Source organism: Solea solea, chromosome 3 (genome assembly GCF_958295425.1).
Source record: "Solea solea chromosome 3, fSolSol10.1, whole genome shotgun sequence".
NCBI classification, from domain to species: Eukaryota; Metazoa; Chordata; class Actinopteri; order Pleuronectiformes; family Soleidae; genus Solea; species Solea solea.
In genome coordinates, this window is record NC_081136.1 from 24,202,987 (window position 1) to 24,217,566 (window position 14,580).

Consider the following 14,580-nt stretch of genomic DNA (forward strand, 5'->3'; position numbering starts at 1 on the left):
AGTGCCACTCACAGGTCATATGCAAATCGCTGTAGTGAAATAGGCCATTCATATTTTTAGGCTATGCAAGTGATCCTGGTTCTGAGCTGAAGCAAAAAGAGGCAGATGCTGTTTTAAACATTAAAAAAGGACAGTCCCCCGATTAACTGCAGTTGAAGTGCTTTGTGCAATCGATTCTCAAACAATTTGTGCAGAAATGATATCTCAATCATTTGATCAGGCCAATGTTGTGATCGCACAATGTCAGCAGTGTCACCTGGGACGGACTCCAGCTCCCCCCACCCCACCACCCTCAAAGCTATAGATAATGGATGCGTGGATGAAACCATTAAATCATTCAGCCCTTGGATTAGCTGCAGCTGATATAGGGTGAAAAGCGGGATACACCCTAGACAGGTCATCAGTCCATCCCAGGGCCAAGTGTCCACACACAGGGAGAACATGCAAACTCCATGCAAGATGAATTGGTGTAAACTACTGTTGTAAGAATACTGTGGCTGTGGGGGAGAGAAAGAGAGAGAGAGATTGAGAGAGAGCAGTGCTGACGTACAGGCAGAGCATTAGTCACTATGAGGTGGGGTAAATATGTGTTGTGTTCCAAGCCTGTTGAGAGAAATAAACACTCAGACTCTTCCAGATCACCTGAGTGTCCACCTGTGCATCCCCTATCTGTAGAAGAAAGGGTGTTAACCTGGAGCAGCCACAGCTCCAGCCCTGCACGTAATCGCTACCCTGCGCTTCCCCGACCACTGTCCAGATGCAGAGAAGGAAAGTTGACACTACATTAAAGATAATCGAAGACAATTACGTAGTTATACATACACTAATTCCTAAATTTTTTTATTAGCTCCCACTTTAGTTTCAGGAATACTACATAGATGTGTAGCCAAATCATTTCCAGATCTTGGCATGTTCTAATCATATGTGGAATACTATACTTTTTTGTTCCAGGTACCTGTGACTAAATGTTTTGTACCTTTGCAGATCCACTGTGATCTGTAAGATGCAATGCAGGGTCTTCATAATATGTTTCGTGAAAAGATTCATTAAATGCAAAACAAAGGGACAGCCCGTGGCCAAGTGGAAAGGGAACTTGACTTGTAACCGGAAGGTCGCTGGTTCAAATCCCCACCCGGCCAAAAAAAAGGGCTGGGGTACCCCTGAGCAAGGTACCTAACTCCCAATGCTCCCCGGGCGCTACTCATTGCAGCAGCCCACTGCTCCTAATTCTAGGATGGGTCAAATGCAGAGAATATCAGTCAGTCTGAGACTGAGAGTAATTTCCCTAAGGGGATTAATAAAGTATCTAAAAAAAAAAAAAAAAAGAAAACAAATGCTATTATTTTACTCGCCACGGCCCACTTGTGATCAGACTGCTCTGTATGTGGCCCCTGCCTTGCAATGAGTTTGACACCCCTGGGCTAGAGGGCCCAATGTACACACATCCACTCGGTCAGGGTGCCCAAACACATTTATTTATAAAGCACATATAGTATGTCATGATTTGACAAAGGGCAGCATGGAGCGCGCCTAGCCTACTCCTCAGCATTCTGTTTGAGCTCCAGCGGTTGTCCTGCTGGAAGGCGACAGTTCCCAGCTCTTCCCTCCGGACGGCAGCCTTGAATGGGATGAAGAGTGATGAATCACTGGGCCTCGGGGCGCTGAGGTTACATGGTTGGACGCAACTAATTTCCTTTAATGCAGAGTGCCTGCAGCAGGTCAACGTAACGAGGCGCATCCTGGACTGCCAGCTATGTGCCTCTGCAGTGTGTCCACCCCTTTAATTAGGCCTGATTGTACTTCCCATCAGTCATTCACAACGGGGAGGAAATAAATCCATTTCAGTACCGCAAAGTCCGCACACTGCACCTCCGGTTCATGCTTTCGATATAATGTGAGAGACAGTGAGCAAAATGCTCGTCACGTCAATGAGCAGCCTCTCCGCCGTGTCTAAATATGGAAGCAAGCGATTTCTCAGCTAATTATTATCACCATAATTACCCGCTGCTTAGCATATTTTCTTTAAATTGACGTCAGACAGGATGAGAACAGGCAGGAAACTTTTTTTGAATCTTCAACATCTGTCCCTGACGATCGTACCAGGTGATTGCAATGATGTAGACTAAAGAGGAGGCTTAGATTGTGACAGACGATGCTCCAAACGGCAGCTCGGCGACTCTAGTGCATTAAATTGTATTCAGCAAAGCTTGTGCGGCATGGGATCAGCATACAGTAAAGGTCTCCTAATGCATGATGTTAGATGTAGGTGTGTGGATAAATTGCCCCCATGGAGAGCTTTTAAGAATTGACGTTGTGGATACAAGCTGTGGTATGTGTACCACCAGTGGTACGCGGACTTCCTCTGGTGGTACTTGGAGGACAGTCAGAAACACCGTTCTACTGTATTTACCAGGCTATTTGAACGGAGTGGCGATGAGGAATTTTGACTGGAGTGCATAGACAATGAAACAAATACCAAAAAATAAATAAAACAATAATATTTCTTGCTCCATCTTAATCTAATTTGGCTATACCAGTGTCTGAAGTATATTTGAGGAAGAGGATGATGAGAAAGCAAATTATCTTATTGGAAATAAATATGCCAACACTGTATTTTAACGTCGGCGATAATGGTGTTACTTCAAGAGCTCGATATTTTCTCAGGTGGTACTTAGTATAAAACGTTTGAGAACCACTGTGTAAGACCAACTAGCATTGTGCTATGAATCATAATATTTAACAGAAGTACAGCTAACACACCTAGATAATGCTCTTGGGAGTTTACTACGTTCCATTGGACCCAGTTTCAAAGTTTTGACCCATAAATGATAGAAGTAGATGGTACACAGAAGAAGAGGACATGTCAAAATCGAGCATGAATTTATGCTCTGTCAGCACAGAGAGTAAACTATTTTTGAGTTAATGGACGGTTGACCTATTGTGGCCTAATAGGGCAACCACAAATCACCTGACACTAACAAGCTGAAGGAGGGAATATCACCACCTCGCAGAACAGAGGCCGCCACACTTCATTCAGTCAATCGATTCCTCCAAATGCTTGTATGCTGGGGACAAGGATCGTCATCCAATTAAATGGCATAGACGAGCTAGAACTGTGCATGGAAATGTAGTGAGTCTGCTGAGGTTTGCGTGATGTAAATGTCATCATCCACCCATTATGTGTTCCTGTACACTTTGTGTCTAAGGTTACGTTCCAGGAAGAGGACAATATAGCGGAAGGGAATCAATCAGACAAGCATGTGTGGAATGTAGTATATATGGCATGAACTGTATGCAGTTTCTGTGGACACATAACGTGGAAACTACAGATGGATGCATTATTGTACAATCTCACAGCATCGCTTCAAATGCCAAAAAAAATACCCTAGGTAAAATACTCAATATATGTGTATTGTGCATGCATATGGTTGTTGGTTAGACCACTTAAGTGCCGACACTTAAGTGTGTGGTCTTGGTCCTTACGCATTGCTAATGGAAAGGTTGAGTGTTCAAGTGTTGTTGTGTTGATGTAATTGGTCAATTTATTCAAGATGGGGTTAAAATTAATAACTAAAGAAATCACAGCAGGGCCGTGGCCGGAGAATTTACCCCATGTTTAACACAGTGCTTCTCAATCCTGGTCCTCAGGACTCACTCAAATGAGCACATTTGAACTCAGTCCAGGCATATTCACGACCTGTTAATGCTAAGTTATCTGAACTTGAATTTGATGATTGATGATAATAGGAGAAACAGCAGTAAGTTAGATCTAGGATTTATAACTATTGTTATAACAAAAGTAAGTCTGTATGGATTGAATGGATGGATGAATGGATAAATTAAAGAATGAACTGGTTGGTTGATTGATTAATTAATTAAGTAATGAATTCATCCTCCGGAGTGAATGGTGACAACGTGACTGCCACATGAAATACGAGGACTAGTAAATAAGGTGCTGAGTAGGTGGATGATTTAACCTAATAACTGTAATGTTTATTTATTCATGTGTTTTCAATGCTTCCTAAAGGGAAAGGATGGTATTGATCTGTAAAGCTACAGTAAGTCGATGGATTAAGACCAGAGCGGAAGATGGCAGCAACAAAGAAACCAGTTAGTAATCAAAGACAAATTACTCAAAGTAGTGGTTAATTATGGAATTAAGTAAAATAGTCAAAAAATCAATTATTAAAACAAGATGTTACATTTGAAAATACAACATTTTCAAGATACAAGAGAGAAAGAGGCACGACTGTGCCGAGGCATTAACAAGACGGCAATGCAGTTTCTACTTTCTGCTCTGTTATCTGAAAACTGAGAGTTGAGGATGTCCTGTACACAAGCTAGGATTCATTCATTCATTGTCATTGGGAGATACAGCCAAACCCAGCTGACATAGGGTGAAAGGCACCCTGGACAGACATGTACAGATGGACAATCATTCACCCTCACTTTCCCACCTATGGTCAATTTAGAGTGTCCAATTTACCTTGGCACTGTGAGAGGAAACGGGAGCACCTGGAGAAAATCCACGTGTGCTTGAATAGAACATGCAAACTCCACCCAAAAAGGCCCTCGGTCCAGCTCGCAAACTTCTATCCGTTAGGCAAAAGTGCTAGCCACTTCTCCACCTTGTGGCCACAAGTGTCCAGCTGATGGCAACTCTCACATTTCATTTCACAAGGAAAGTTCTTCTCATCCTGGGCTTGTAAATAACCCTTGGACAGGTCACCAGTCCATCGCACGGCCTGTCTGTGATCAACGGTCTGTTTTCCCCCTTTGCGCGTCAGACTTGTACACGTGAGTTCCTGGACCCTTTAGATGGATCACATTCTGGTTGTTTGTGTGGGAGAATGAAAGCAGCCGTAAAAAGGGGTGACAGGCAAAGGTTCTACCCTATTATCGTGACAAGATGAAAGTAGTGATCCGACAAAGCTTTCAAACGGCAGTGGATCCCTGTCATCTTAATACAGGTGCATAATCTACCAAATGTAGCAGGGTGATGAGATTGAGTAGGTGTGGCCGCTTCTGGGACAATTAGCTGCAGCCACAACATTTAGTCGCTACCTTTTGGATTAGACGCTCGCTCACTGACAGATTTACCCCCGGCTGCTTTTGAAGTCACAAAATCCCTAAGCTGCAACGTACGAGAAAACCTCCTTCCATCCTGTCCTCTCTAAAAATCCAGCGTCAAAAATGTATGCACCGTCGCCGAGATCTACATCTGTGACCGAGAGTGGGGGTGGGAGAGGGGATATTGTGTGCTATATGTGCTGTCTGCTTTGATGTTCAGCAGTAATAGAAAAATGGGGTTTTAGTTCCCAGCTCCATTGGTGCTACTGCATTTCGCTGCAGCTTTTTTTTTTGTTTGTTTGTTTGTTTGTTTGTCTGCTTTTTGATTGACAGAAACAAATGAGTATCATGTTCATCTCTCTCCAACTTTGAAGTCTGTCAGTGTCACCCCCACTGCTTTCACAAACCAAAGCAACGGGAGTGGGAGAAATTGCCAGGCCCTCGGAAAAAAAGCACAATTTAACACACTTCGCGAAAGTCCCGAAATAGGTTGTCAGTCTTACTTAATGCGTACAAGACTCGAGGCAGTGTGGGTGGATTTAGTCCAAAGCATTTCTGAAGTTGAACAGCAAACTATTAAACTCTGCCTGCTGACCAGACAGCCTCAAAATGCTGAAATGAGCCTGTAAGTCTGGGAAAAGTAGAACTTTAATCTACCACTTTCAAGTGATGGCTCGACAAAAGACTTGGCTGAGAGTTGAGTAGAGTTTGTCTCTAGTGAAAAAGTGGAAATGAATCGGCCCGTGCAAGTAGCATACGCTCTTTAGCGTTGGCGGTGTCCAAACTTCATGATGGAGTTAATTCATTTACATTCAGGGAAAGCTTTGACATTTAGGGGTCAGCTGGTCTCAGAATAACATCATCTCATAGACCTATTGGCGAGACAGTGACCGATATAAACGGTTTACCTTCATTTTATCTTCAGACGAACCAATTATGCAGCTATTCCTCAAGACATTTGATCTCTTCTCCACTCTTTTCTGGACCAAAATGACGTTACATAAACGGTTTTCAGACACCCCAGATAGTGTCCAGCTGTTACTGGCTGTTCACACATGGCAGACGCAGTGGGAGGTTGTCTGCCTGAGTTGCATTCTCAACAGTGGGGGAACCTCTGGAGAATCCAGGAGAGGAGGAGAGGCACCCAAGAGGAAGAGGAAGAACAGCCTCTCCTGCTGAATTCTGTTGTGTTGCACATTTGGGAGCAGAATGCATACACAACTCTTTGCGGATAGGGAGAGCATCATTTATAGAAAACCACCAATGGAGTGCATTATAGTTCCGTATGGTAATAGTATGATGCTTATAATGTAGTACTTGTAGTACGTGTTGATAAGTAAATAAAAGACAATCATAAAAAATAAGCAAAATAATTATTTTTCATTTTCAGATTAGAGATTCACACAACCCTCCCATTTATCCAGGCTTGGGACTATCACAAAATGCCTGAACTTTGTTTTTCCTGCCACTTTATGAAATACATAGAACATATTAGGGATGGGCTTGAGTATTTTGATTGTTTGCTTGATTATAAAAAGTTGATCACTTGGTGTCACTTTGTTAGAGGGGTTGAACAATTTGTAAAAGTCATGATTCTTATCTTAATTTGATTGGCATAGCTGGTTGAATTCCAAAAGATATAAAAGCTACCTGATCTTGCAAACCGTTTTACTAGACAAAATCATGATGAAAGGTAGATCTTCAAATTAGCAGCTCTATCAATTTGAATCAAAAAATCGATTTTTCATCAAATCGTGACCCAAGAAAACAGAATCTAATTGAAATTTGGAAAGATCCACACCTCTACTATTTGTCATATATTAAACGGATACAAAACAAATGTGTTATCAATGATTGCATTTATAAAAAACTAATCTTTCTACTCCAATGGCTACCAAATGTGACAGTGGCAGCAAGCATTTAGTTTGGGGACTTTATCTGTGTTTATAGAATTTTAGGAGATTTCTTGAATGCATCTCGTAACGTGCTCCTGTTATTTGAACACAGTGGTCCCTGCATTTCTTTCACCAGCTCTCATGCTCTGAATATTCAACGAATAATACAATTTGAATTGCATTTTTGTTAGAAATGCCCATCCCTACTCCAGATGGAAATAATTGATGCTCTTAACTGTTAATCAAAGTTGTGATGTTAGGATTTAAACTTGGCAACATCATGGTTAGGTAACATCACCGCTGACAAACATGTACACGACTCTAATTCAAACTTGATACATTGCACAGCATCCGCAGCCTGACCCTGGACTCATGGACTCATTAGAAGCTGACTGTCCCCTCAGACTCCTCAGTTCAAGGCCTGCTCGTAATTCATGAACGAGTCAAGGGTTGGTCAGAGCAGCGCTGGGCCTGCTATCGGTGATCACACAGTGGACTGGGCATTGTTCATTCACACTTTTTTGTTTGTTTATTTTCATATGAATTATGACAGGCCATTGAGTAGAAAAGGGGTTTTGTCTCCCACTGTGATGGTATGTGGACAGACTGCCTAACAAGGACATTAAACATGTCTGACTAGCCATACATATAAGCTATGTGTTTTCCTTAGTTCCTTAACACATCTTCCCCATTCCAATGCATTTGAGCTTAAAGCTGCAGTGCGTAACTTCTCCTTGTTGTTGTTATTCTACAGCAGTGGGCGGGGACAAAACACATTCATCACATCAAACTGCAGACTGACCAGGTGTTTTGATGAGTAGAATTAACGTCTTGCACTTTTCTCGGACAGTTTGCGGCTTCCTCACTTTACTAGCCCAATGTTGCTGTGGCCTTAGTCTCCGTCTACATGTGACCTTAATCCTGTGCAAATCGCCCATATCCGTAATCTATAAGTAATTTCATATTTCACCAGACCTGTGATAATATTAGTCTTGTGTGAATCGACGTGTCTGAGATGTGAAGTGATCAGGAGCTATTTTTTTTTCCTTCGCGGGCCACGCGGTTGGGATGGTGGATAGCCCTCTTGCTTTGCAGCAAGAAGACCCGGGTTCGTGACTCAATTGGAACGAGGGCCTTTCTGCATGGAGTTTGCATGGGCCCCCGTGTGTGTGTGGGTTTTCTCTGGGTTGTCTGGGATTTTGTAAATTGGACACTCGTGGACAAATTGACCATAGGTGTGAGTGTGAGAGTGGATGGTTGTTTGGTCTGTTTGTCTCTATATAGAACAATCCGGCCCGAAGTAAACAAGCCGCCATTGCTGCGGCGGCGTCTCCCTCCAGTATACGTGCGATTGAATGAGAGCTGTCATAAGAAGTGTTTCTACTTTTACCTGTACTTTTTATGCCGCATTCATTTTGACAACAATGTCTAGGAAGTTGGGAAGAACCTGCGCAATTATCGGCTGCTCCAACAGCAGTGGGAAACTTCAAACGGTCTAAATCAATTCCCTGGGCGTGAGGACCACGATGTTCACCAGAAGTGGATCAAAAATATTAACAGAGGGGACTCGTGGTCGCGAGTAAATAAACTCAATGTGGTGTTATTGTGAAATATGACGTAAGTTGCTCTAACTAGGGCAACCTAATGACCACAATGTAAACATCAAGTAGCTGAGTTAATCAGTGGTGGAGGTAAATAATTACAACTACTCACATTACTGTAATTCATCGTGGAGTACTCGTACTTTCGGGAGTTTTTCTTAAGTCTGTAATTTTACATTACATTGTCATCTGCTTAGTTACTTTTAAAATCATTATTTGCTACTGAGTAGGCCTACAATTTAAATGAATATCCAGACCTCTCAGCTGCAAAACGCTGCAGCTGGCACAGGTTTGGATTAGTGACCCGTGACCACTGTGCAGAACAGAGCAGGACAGCAGAGAGTGACAGACGACGTGCCCCCACAGTAATGGGCGCAAGATGGCGAAACACACAAGCGGCTCGCCCGGATTCGTCTATATGGCGAACGGTCCAGAGTGTACCCTGCCTTTTGCCCTATGTCAGCTGAGATTGACACAGTGAGCTTGGCGCGGTGCCCCAGTCGACTCTCAATAAATTCATAAATGACATGAGCTGCCCAGGTAATACTAAAACTGTGCGAAAAGATTTTTGTTTTGTTTTAAATCCCAAGAAGAAAATAGCAAAAAAAGCAGTGATAGAGGCTCTTCAAACATGCTCCTATAGCTCTCTTATTTTGTCCAAAAAATGTAATTCCGTTTGTCCTTAACTTGTAATAAAATCGATGAGCTTGTGGTGGGGAAACTAGTCAGAGCTGAATGTGCTTAATGGCAAGTAATAAAAAACAGCAATATATATTCCAGATATGCTGTTGAGTGCAGAAATATTGCATTTCTCATCACTAGTCACACAACAATGATTTTGGCTTAGGCATATCTGTCTTAGTAGATAGTAAATGTGATATATAGCACTTGCTTATGTACAGAAATTGCAGCTACAAGCAATAAGCAAAGGCAACAACCCCTTTACCTTAAGGTATGGTGTATAATGTGTGTGTGTGTGTGTGTGTGTGTGTTATCATGTCTTTAGAACAGTTCTAACAAAAGAGTGTGTGTTTGTCTGAGTGCGTTGGTGCGTGTTTGAGTTTCACTGCAGTACCCGACCATGAATTTAGTCCATTTACTGGATTGTGCTGCTAAACCCAAAGTTTTGAAAATTCATTTTCACTTTTCTTTTCATTGTAGACTTTCAATCAATACCTTTCTGAACTGGAACATTTTGAATCAAGATATCCCCATAGGTGGGGTTGGGTGAGGCTAAAATACACATATATAACTACATGAAGTCCAAAAATAGGTCCAATGACATTTGTATGCGGCATTGCGGTGACATAAAACGAGTGCAATCTCAAATCCATTACGTTCTGTCTCTTAATAAATCAATTTTTGAGCAGGCATGCGACATGGTGCATTGTTGTGTCGTGCAGCAGCTCGGTGTCATTAAACAGCTCCTCAGCACTTTCCCTGAATAGTGTTCTGATCACTTTCCCTTTTGTCCTCTCTACTATCCTTATATAATAGCCAAAGTAAAATCATTTTTGTTTGCTCAACTTATTCAACATTCAAGTGTTGTTTGCTTCTTAAAAACTGTCGATTGATGATTGTTTAGGCAACAGCCAGCATGAGTTGCTAAGACAACTCGTTCTCCTCCTGAGAGCGTTATATACCGTCACTCTGTCATGTCCCTTGGCATCGCCTGACAGACACACAAGGTACCCTTCCGTATCTGAAAGAGAGGCACCGGGCTTTCGGTTGCCTCCAGTGTAAACCCACTGAGGGCGCATTCAGATGCCCCGAGCAGGTTAAAAATAAAACAGTATCCTCCTTTGCCCCTGCATATGGTCTTATATAGCCCTAAAATATACATGTTTTCCTCCTCCGCTTTGTAGGACAAATTGTGTCAGTGGAAAAGAGCAGTCATCTGCAGTTTAGAGCCGAGAGGAGCTCTCCCCAAGTCTGTCACCTGACAGCAAAGGACTAGTCAGTGACAGTTTGAGGTCAGAGTGTGTATCCACTCAGCTCAGTGGCCAGGCGACAAGAGAATTACAACATGTCCAGAGGAGCAGCTCACGAATTGCATCCAAAAAGTAGATGGGCTCCCTGTTGATTCTTCTGACAGCACTCATACAAATGCTGATATAATCTAACAGGCAACTATTAGAGAGCTCCAAAGTTACTTGGTCCAGGACGAAAGGCCTTTGCGTATCAAAGGCGGCACAAATAAAAAGCCCCAACATTTGACACACCCTCCCTTTTTATATGAAGCTCAATGCTATTAACGGGACGTGATGCTCCATTCAAAATGAATGAGAAGCGTTTCAGTCAAAAGTTCCACAGAGTACGTTTCAGTCCAACGGGAGCGAATAAGCATTTGCATCACAGGATGACACGTGTTGAGTCACCGTCAAGCAACGATAAGACATTTGACGCAATAAAAAGAAGAAAATAAAAAAAATAAATAAATAAAACAGAGAGGAGAGGTTGCTTAGATTTATCACTTCACCAGGAGTGCGCATTACATTATTTTAATATTCCTATTGTCTCATCATCATCAATGCACGTTCTTAAAAAAAATAATAAAGAAATAATAGACACTATCGCTCAAATTCCATTGTTGATATAAGGGATGGTCACTTCTTTGTGTCCCATACGATACTGATATCATAACTACATTATGCTACACTCACCATTTTCATCCCAAAAGCTCAACAATGATTTAACATACTGTATATTCCTGTATCCAGACCTACGTCTGGATCCCAACCAAAATCCAATCATTTTTCTCTTGAGTCATAACTAAAGAGTTAAATACACAGACAAATATGACTTATATGAGCTTAATAATAAGCTCATAAAGCGGTGGTGTTTAAACGGGAGAAGAGTAGTGTAGCGGACTTACGGAGGGCGTGCCACTCATCCTGCCTTATCGTCTTGGTGATGTTGTATGAGAGGTTTTTGGGTATCGTAGCTGAGGAGTAGTGATATTTGATGTAGGAGCACCTGGCAATGGAACCTGAAAAAGAGGGAAAAAAAAAAAAAAAAAGTTTTAGTCTTATCCAATACAGAGACTATATTGACTCACAGGTTATTACATAAGACCAACGCTGATGACACAGAGCAGATAACGTTGTTCCACAGGGGCATGATTCAGCTGGCGAGGCCACGTCTGCAATTGTTAATGAAGTCACCCAACACGTCAAGAATCGCTCATCTTCCCTTAAAACAATGGCAATCTGCCGTTGCATTAGGCTCCATTGTGTCAACGCTGATGGAACATTTCCAACATACATTTCTATTATCTACAACTCCGGCACAATGGCTGTCAGACAAACAATGAGTTCTTCAGAAGCTATTAACTAATCAGTCAAGGGAACCATTCAGTGTGTAATTATAAATGTCTGCGCTAGTCCCTTGGCCCGGTAATGTGCGTGGGGTTTCTAAAAAAAGCATATTTCATCGACAATGTGGACTGACAGCCAGGGACGTGTCTGAATTAATGGAAACAAGCGAAAGTTCCGGAACAAGTAAGCCATAAATAGCTGGAAAATGGAGCAAGGTAATTTCTTTTTTCTTTTTTTTCCGAACATGTTGTCTGAAATGTCAGCATTTACTGTTTCTCCTGATAAGTGTCCTCTTGTGGCTGTGTGAATAAAGGAACCCTGCCTCTTAAAATGTACCTTTCTATGCCGTAAAATGTCCAGGTTGTAAGAATTAGTGACATCTAATTGTGAGATTGTAGATTGCAGGAGAACTCCTCTACTCACAAGAAAAAACAGGGAAGTATACAGGAGCTTCACCAATACCAGAAAGGACTTCATCCTTGATTGGCTCAATAAGTTCTGTGGTAAGGTACCGTAACAGGAGGTCTGTTTTGGCCAAGGATGACGCAGCAGAGGTTGTAAAGAGGAGGTTCTTGATTTTCCTTATACCAACCATGAAAGTTGAACCTGTGTTGTTATTTACAATGGAAAAAAAAAATATGTTTCCTGTCACTTTATTTGGTGTCCTTTCTACCTAATAAAGAGGTTGGTGAGTGTATGTTTTTGCTGGAAACACAACAAGAAATGTATCCATTTATGCTGGGGATATTGCCTGTTTCCTTTTGTCATTTCTGTTTTTTATTCCCATGGTAACTGCAGTGACTCAGACGGCAACGCTTGGAACTACTTGCTGAGGTCAGCAACATGTTCAAAGTGTATTTTACGTTGTGCTTTTCTAGTCTTGTTGACTACTCCAAATGTTGACACTACACTTTTGTCATTCACCCATTCACCTTATACTCAACCTAAGTCCTAATTGAACTCAAGGGGTCTGGCCTTGCACAGAAAATCAGTATGGGTGTATGTATGTTTTGATATGTACATTAATACTGTATGTCTGCAAAGGGGGAACAACAAGCCGTAACCATGGACAGTCAAAACAGACTGAATGTCAGGTTTGCAGTAGGGTTGTGAATAAATAAACATCAGTAAATGAATAGCTGTTAAGGATTGAATCGATTGAGAATGCATTTGTTAATTAAGCAACGACATCTGTGCGATTAGCGATTAGCTACAGCCACGATGCCGCTGCTTATGGATCACTTCTACTGAAAAGAGCAATACCTTCTACCTAAGAGCAATAAAACAGAAGTTTTAAACAATCCATGGTGACAAACTCGCTCCTCTGGATGTAAACCATGTCGATGAGTGAAAAGCAAACACATCTGTATTCTCTCCAGTGGCCATCAGGGGGCAACTCCACATTTCTGTGAATGAATGTAAGTAAATTAGCCCAATTCTTACTTTAATTATAACATCAACAAACATTCTTCTGTGGAGTTTATGTTCTCAATCATTAGTGTTGGGTCGTCTTTAACACAGCATGGTATCCATTTTTGTAAATTATGGTCCCATTTCACAGTAAAATATGCAAATATAAGGCATCTATTGGACAAGTTTTGATTGACAACCAAGGTTATACTAGTTTTGCTTTTCAGTTTTTATTTAGTTTTGACTTTTTGTTCTTAAAATTAGTTTTTAGAGCAGGTTTGCTCATTTTTATTCATTTGTAAATGCTTAGTTTGTATTAGTTTTAGTGTACGTTTTATTGTGTTTGAATTGTGTGTTTTATAAACACACAATTCAGTTGTGAAATTTGTTTTCAATTTTAGTTTTTGTTATTTTGTTATTAGCAATAATTACCTTGTTGACAACATGTACCGTCCAATACTTCAGGGATTTAATGGCATGGTCGCCGACGCACACATTGGGAGAATTCTAACCTGTGACCTTTTTGCTGTGAAGCAACAATGCTAGCCATGAATCTCCATTCTTTATTGTATCAGTACGTCGTGATGGAGGCAATACAATCAAAAGAGGAAAACAGAAATATCTAGTAATTTTCTAGCTTACCATTAACTTCTCAATGACCTGCGTGTGTGTGTGCGTAGCCTATCTGCTCGGTGGCTGCAAATACTATAGCTTTCATATCATGGCTGCAATTTTCTGGCTCGTGGAGAGAGAGAACGCTGTTTCCTCCTGACACCATTACATTACACTACATGTCCGCTCTAATTATTTCTGGCAAGCCTGCGTGGACCACTGACAATTGCATTACTGTCGTCCCAAAAGGTTCGTACTGCACAAACAGAGACAACCGTGAAACCTCGACACTGCCTTTTCTCTGTCCTGCAGCCATGCCACACACAACAACAACAGAAAACACCCCCCACCCCCCGAAGACCACAACTGCTGACAATGATAATCACCCATTCATGACTATCTCTTTACCTGCTGTGCACTCAGCACCCACTCGCTCACACACAGAGACTTGGCAGTTTTGATGAAATCATGGTGCATGAGCTACAGCAGTGTACATCCAAAACAATACATTATATATATATTGTCACAGTTTAAGTAGAGTAACACTCATTTTAGTGCAGAGATAAACCCCTCGTCTTCCCAGCCAGTAAAAGAAGCCGTAGCTGTTAGTGGGTGCATGTACGCAATCATGTTTCTAGTCGACCACTCCTCTCACTCAGAGGCTTCGAGCAAGCA

The 14,580-nt window shown here is 41.7% G+C and overlaps 1 protein-coding gene across 2 annotated transcripts in view; it reads right to left on the bottom strand.

Moving 5' to 3' along the window:
* Positions 1–14,580, bottom strand: part of tmem178bb (transmembrane protein 178Bb) — a 103,852-nt gene that overhangs the window by 34,044 nt on the left and 55,228 nt on the right. For both annotated transcript variants that reach the window (XM_058625482.1, XM_058625481.1), the window contains exon 4: positions 11,442–11,555. In XM_058625482.1, coding sequence (XP_058481465.1) covers positions 11,442–11,555 — 114 coding nt within the window. The remainder of the gene's footprint in view (positions 1–11,441; positions 11,556–14,580) is intronic.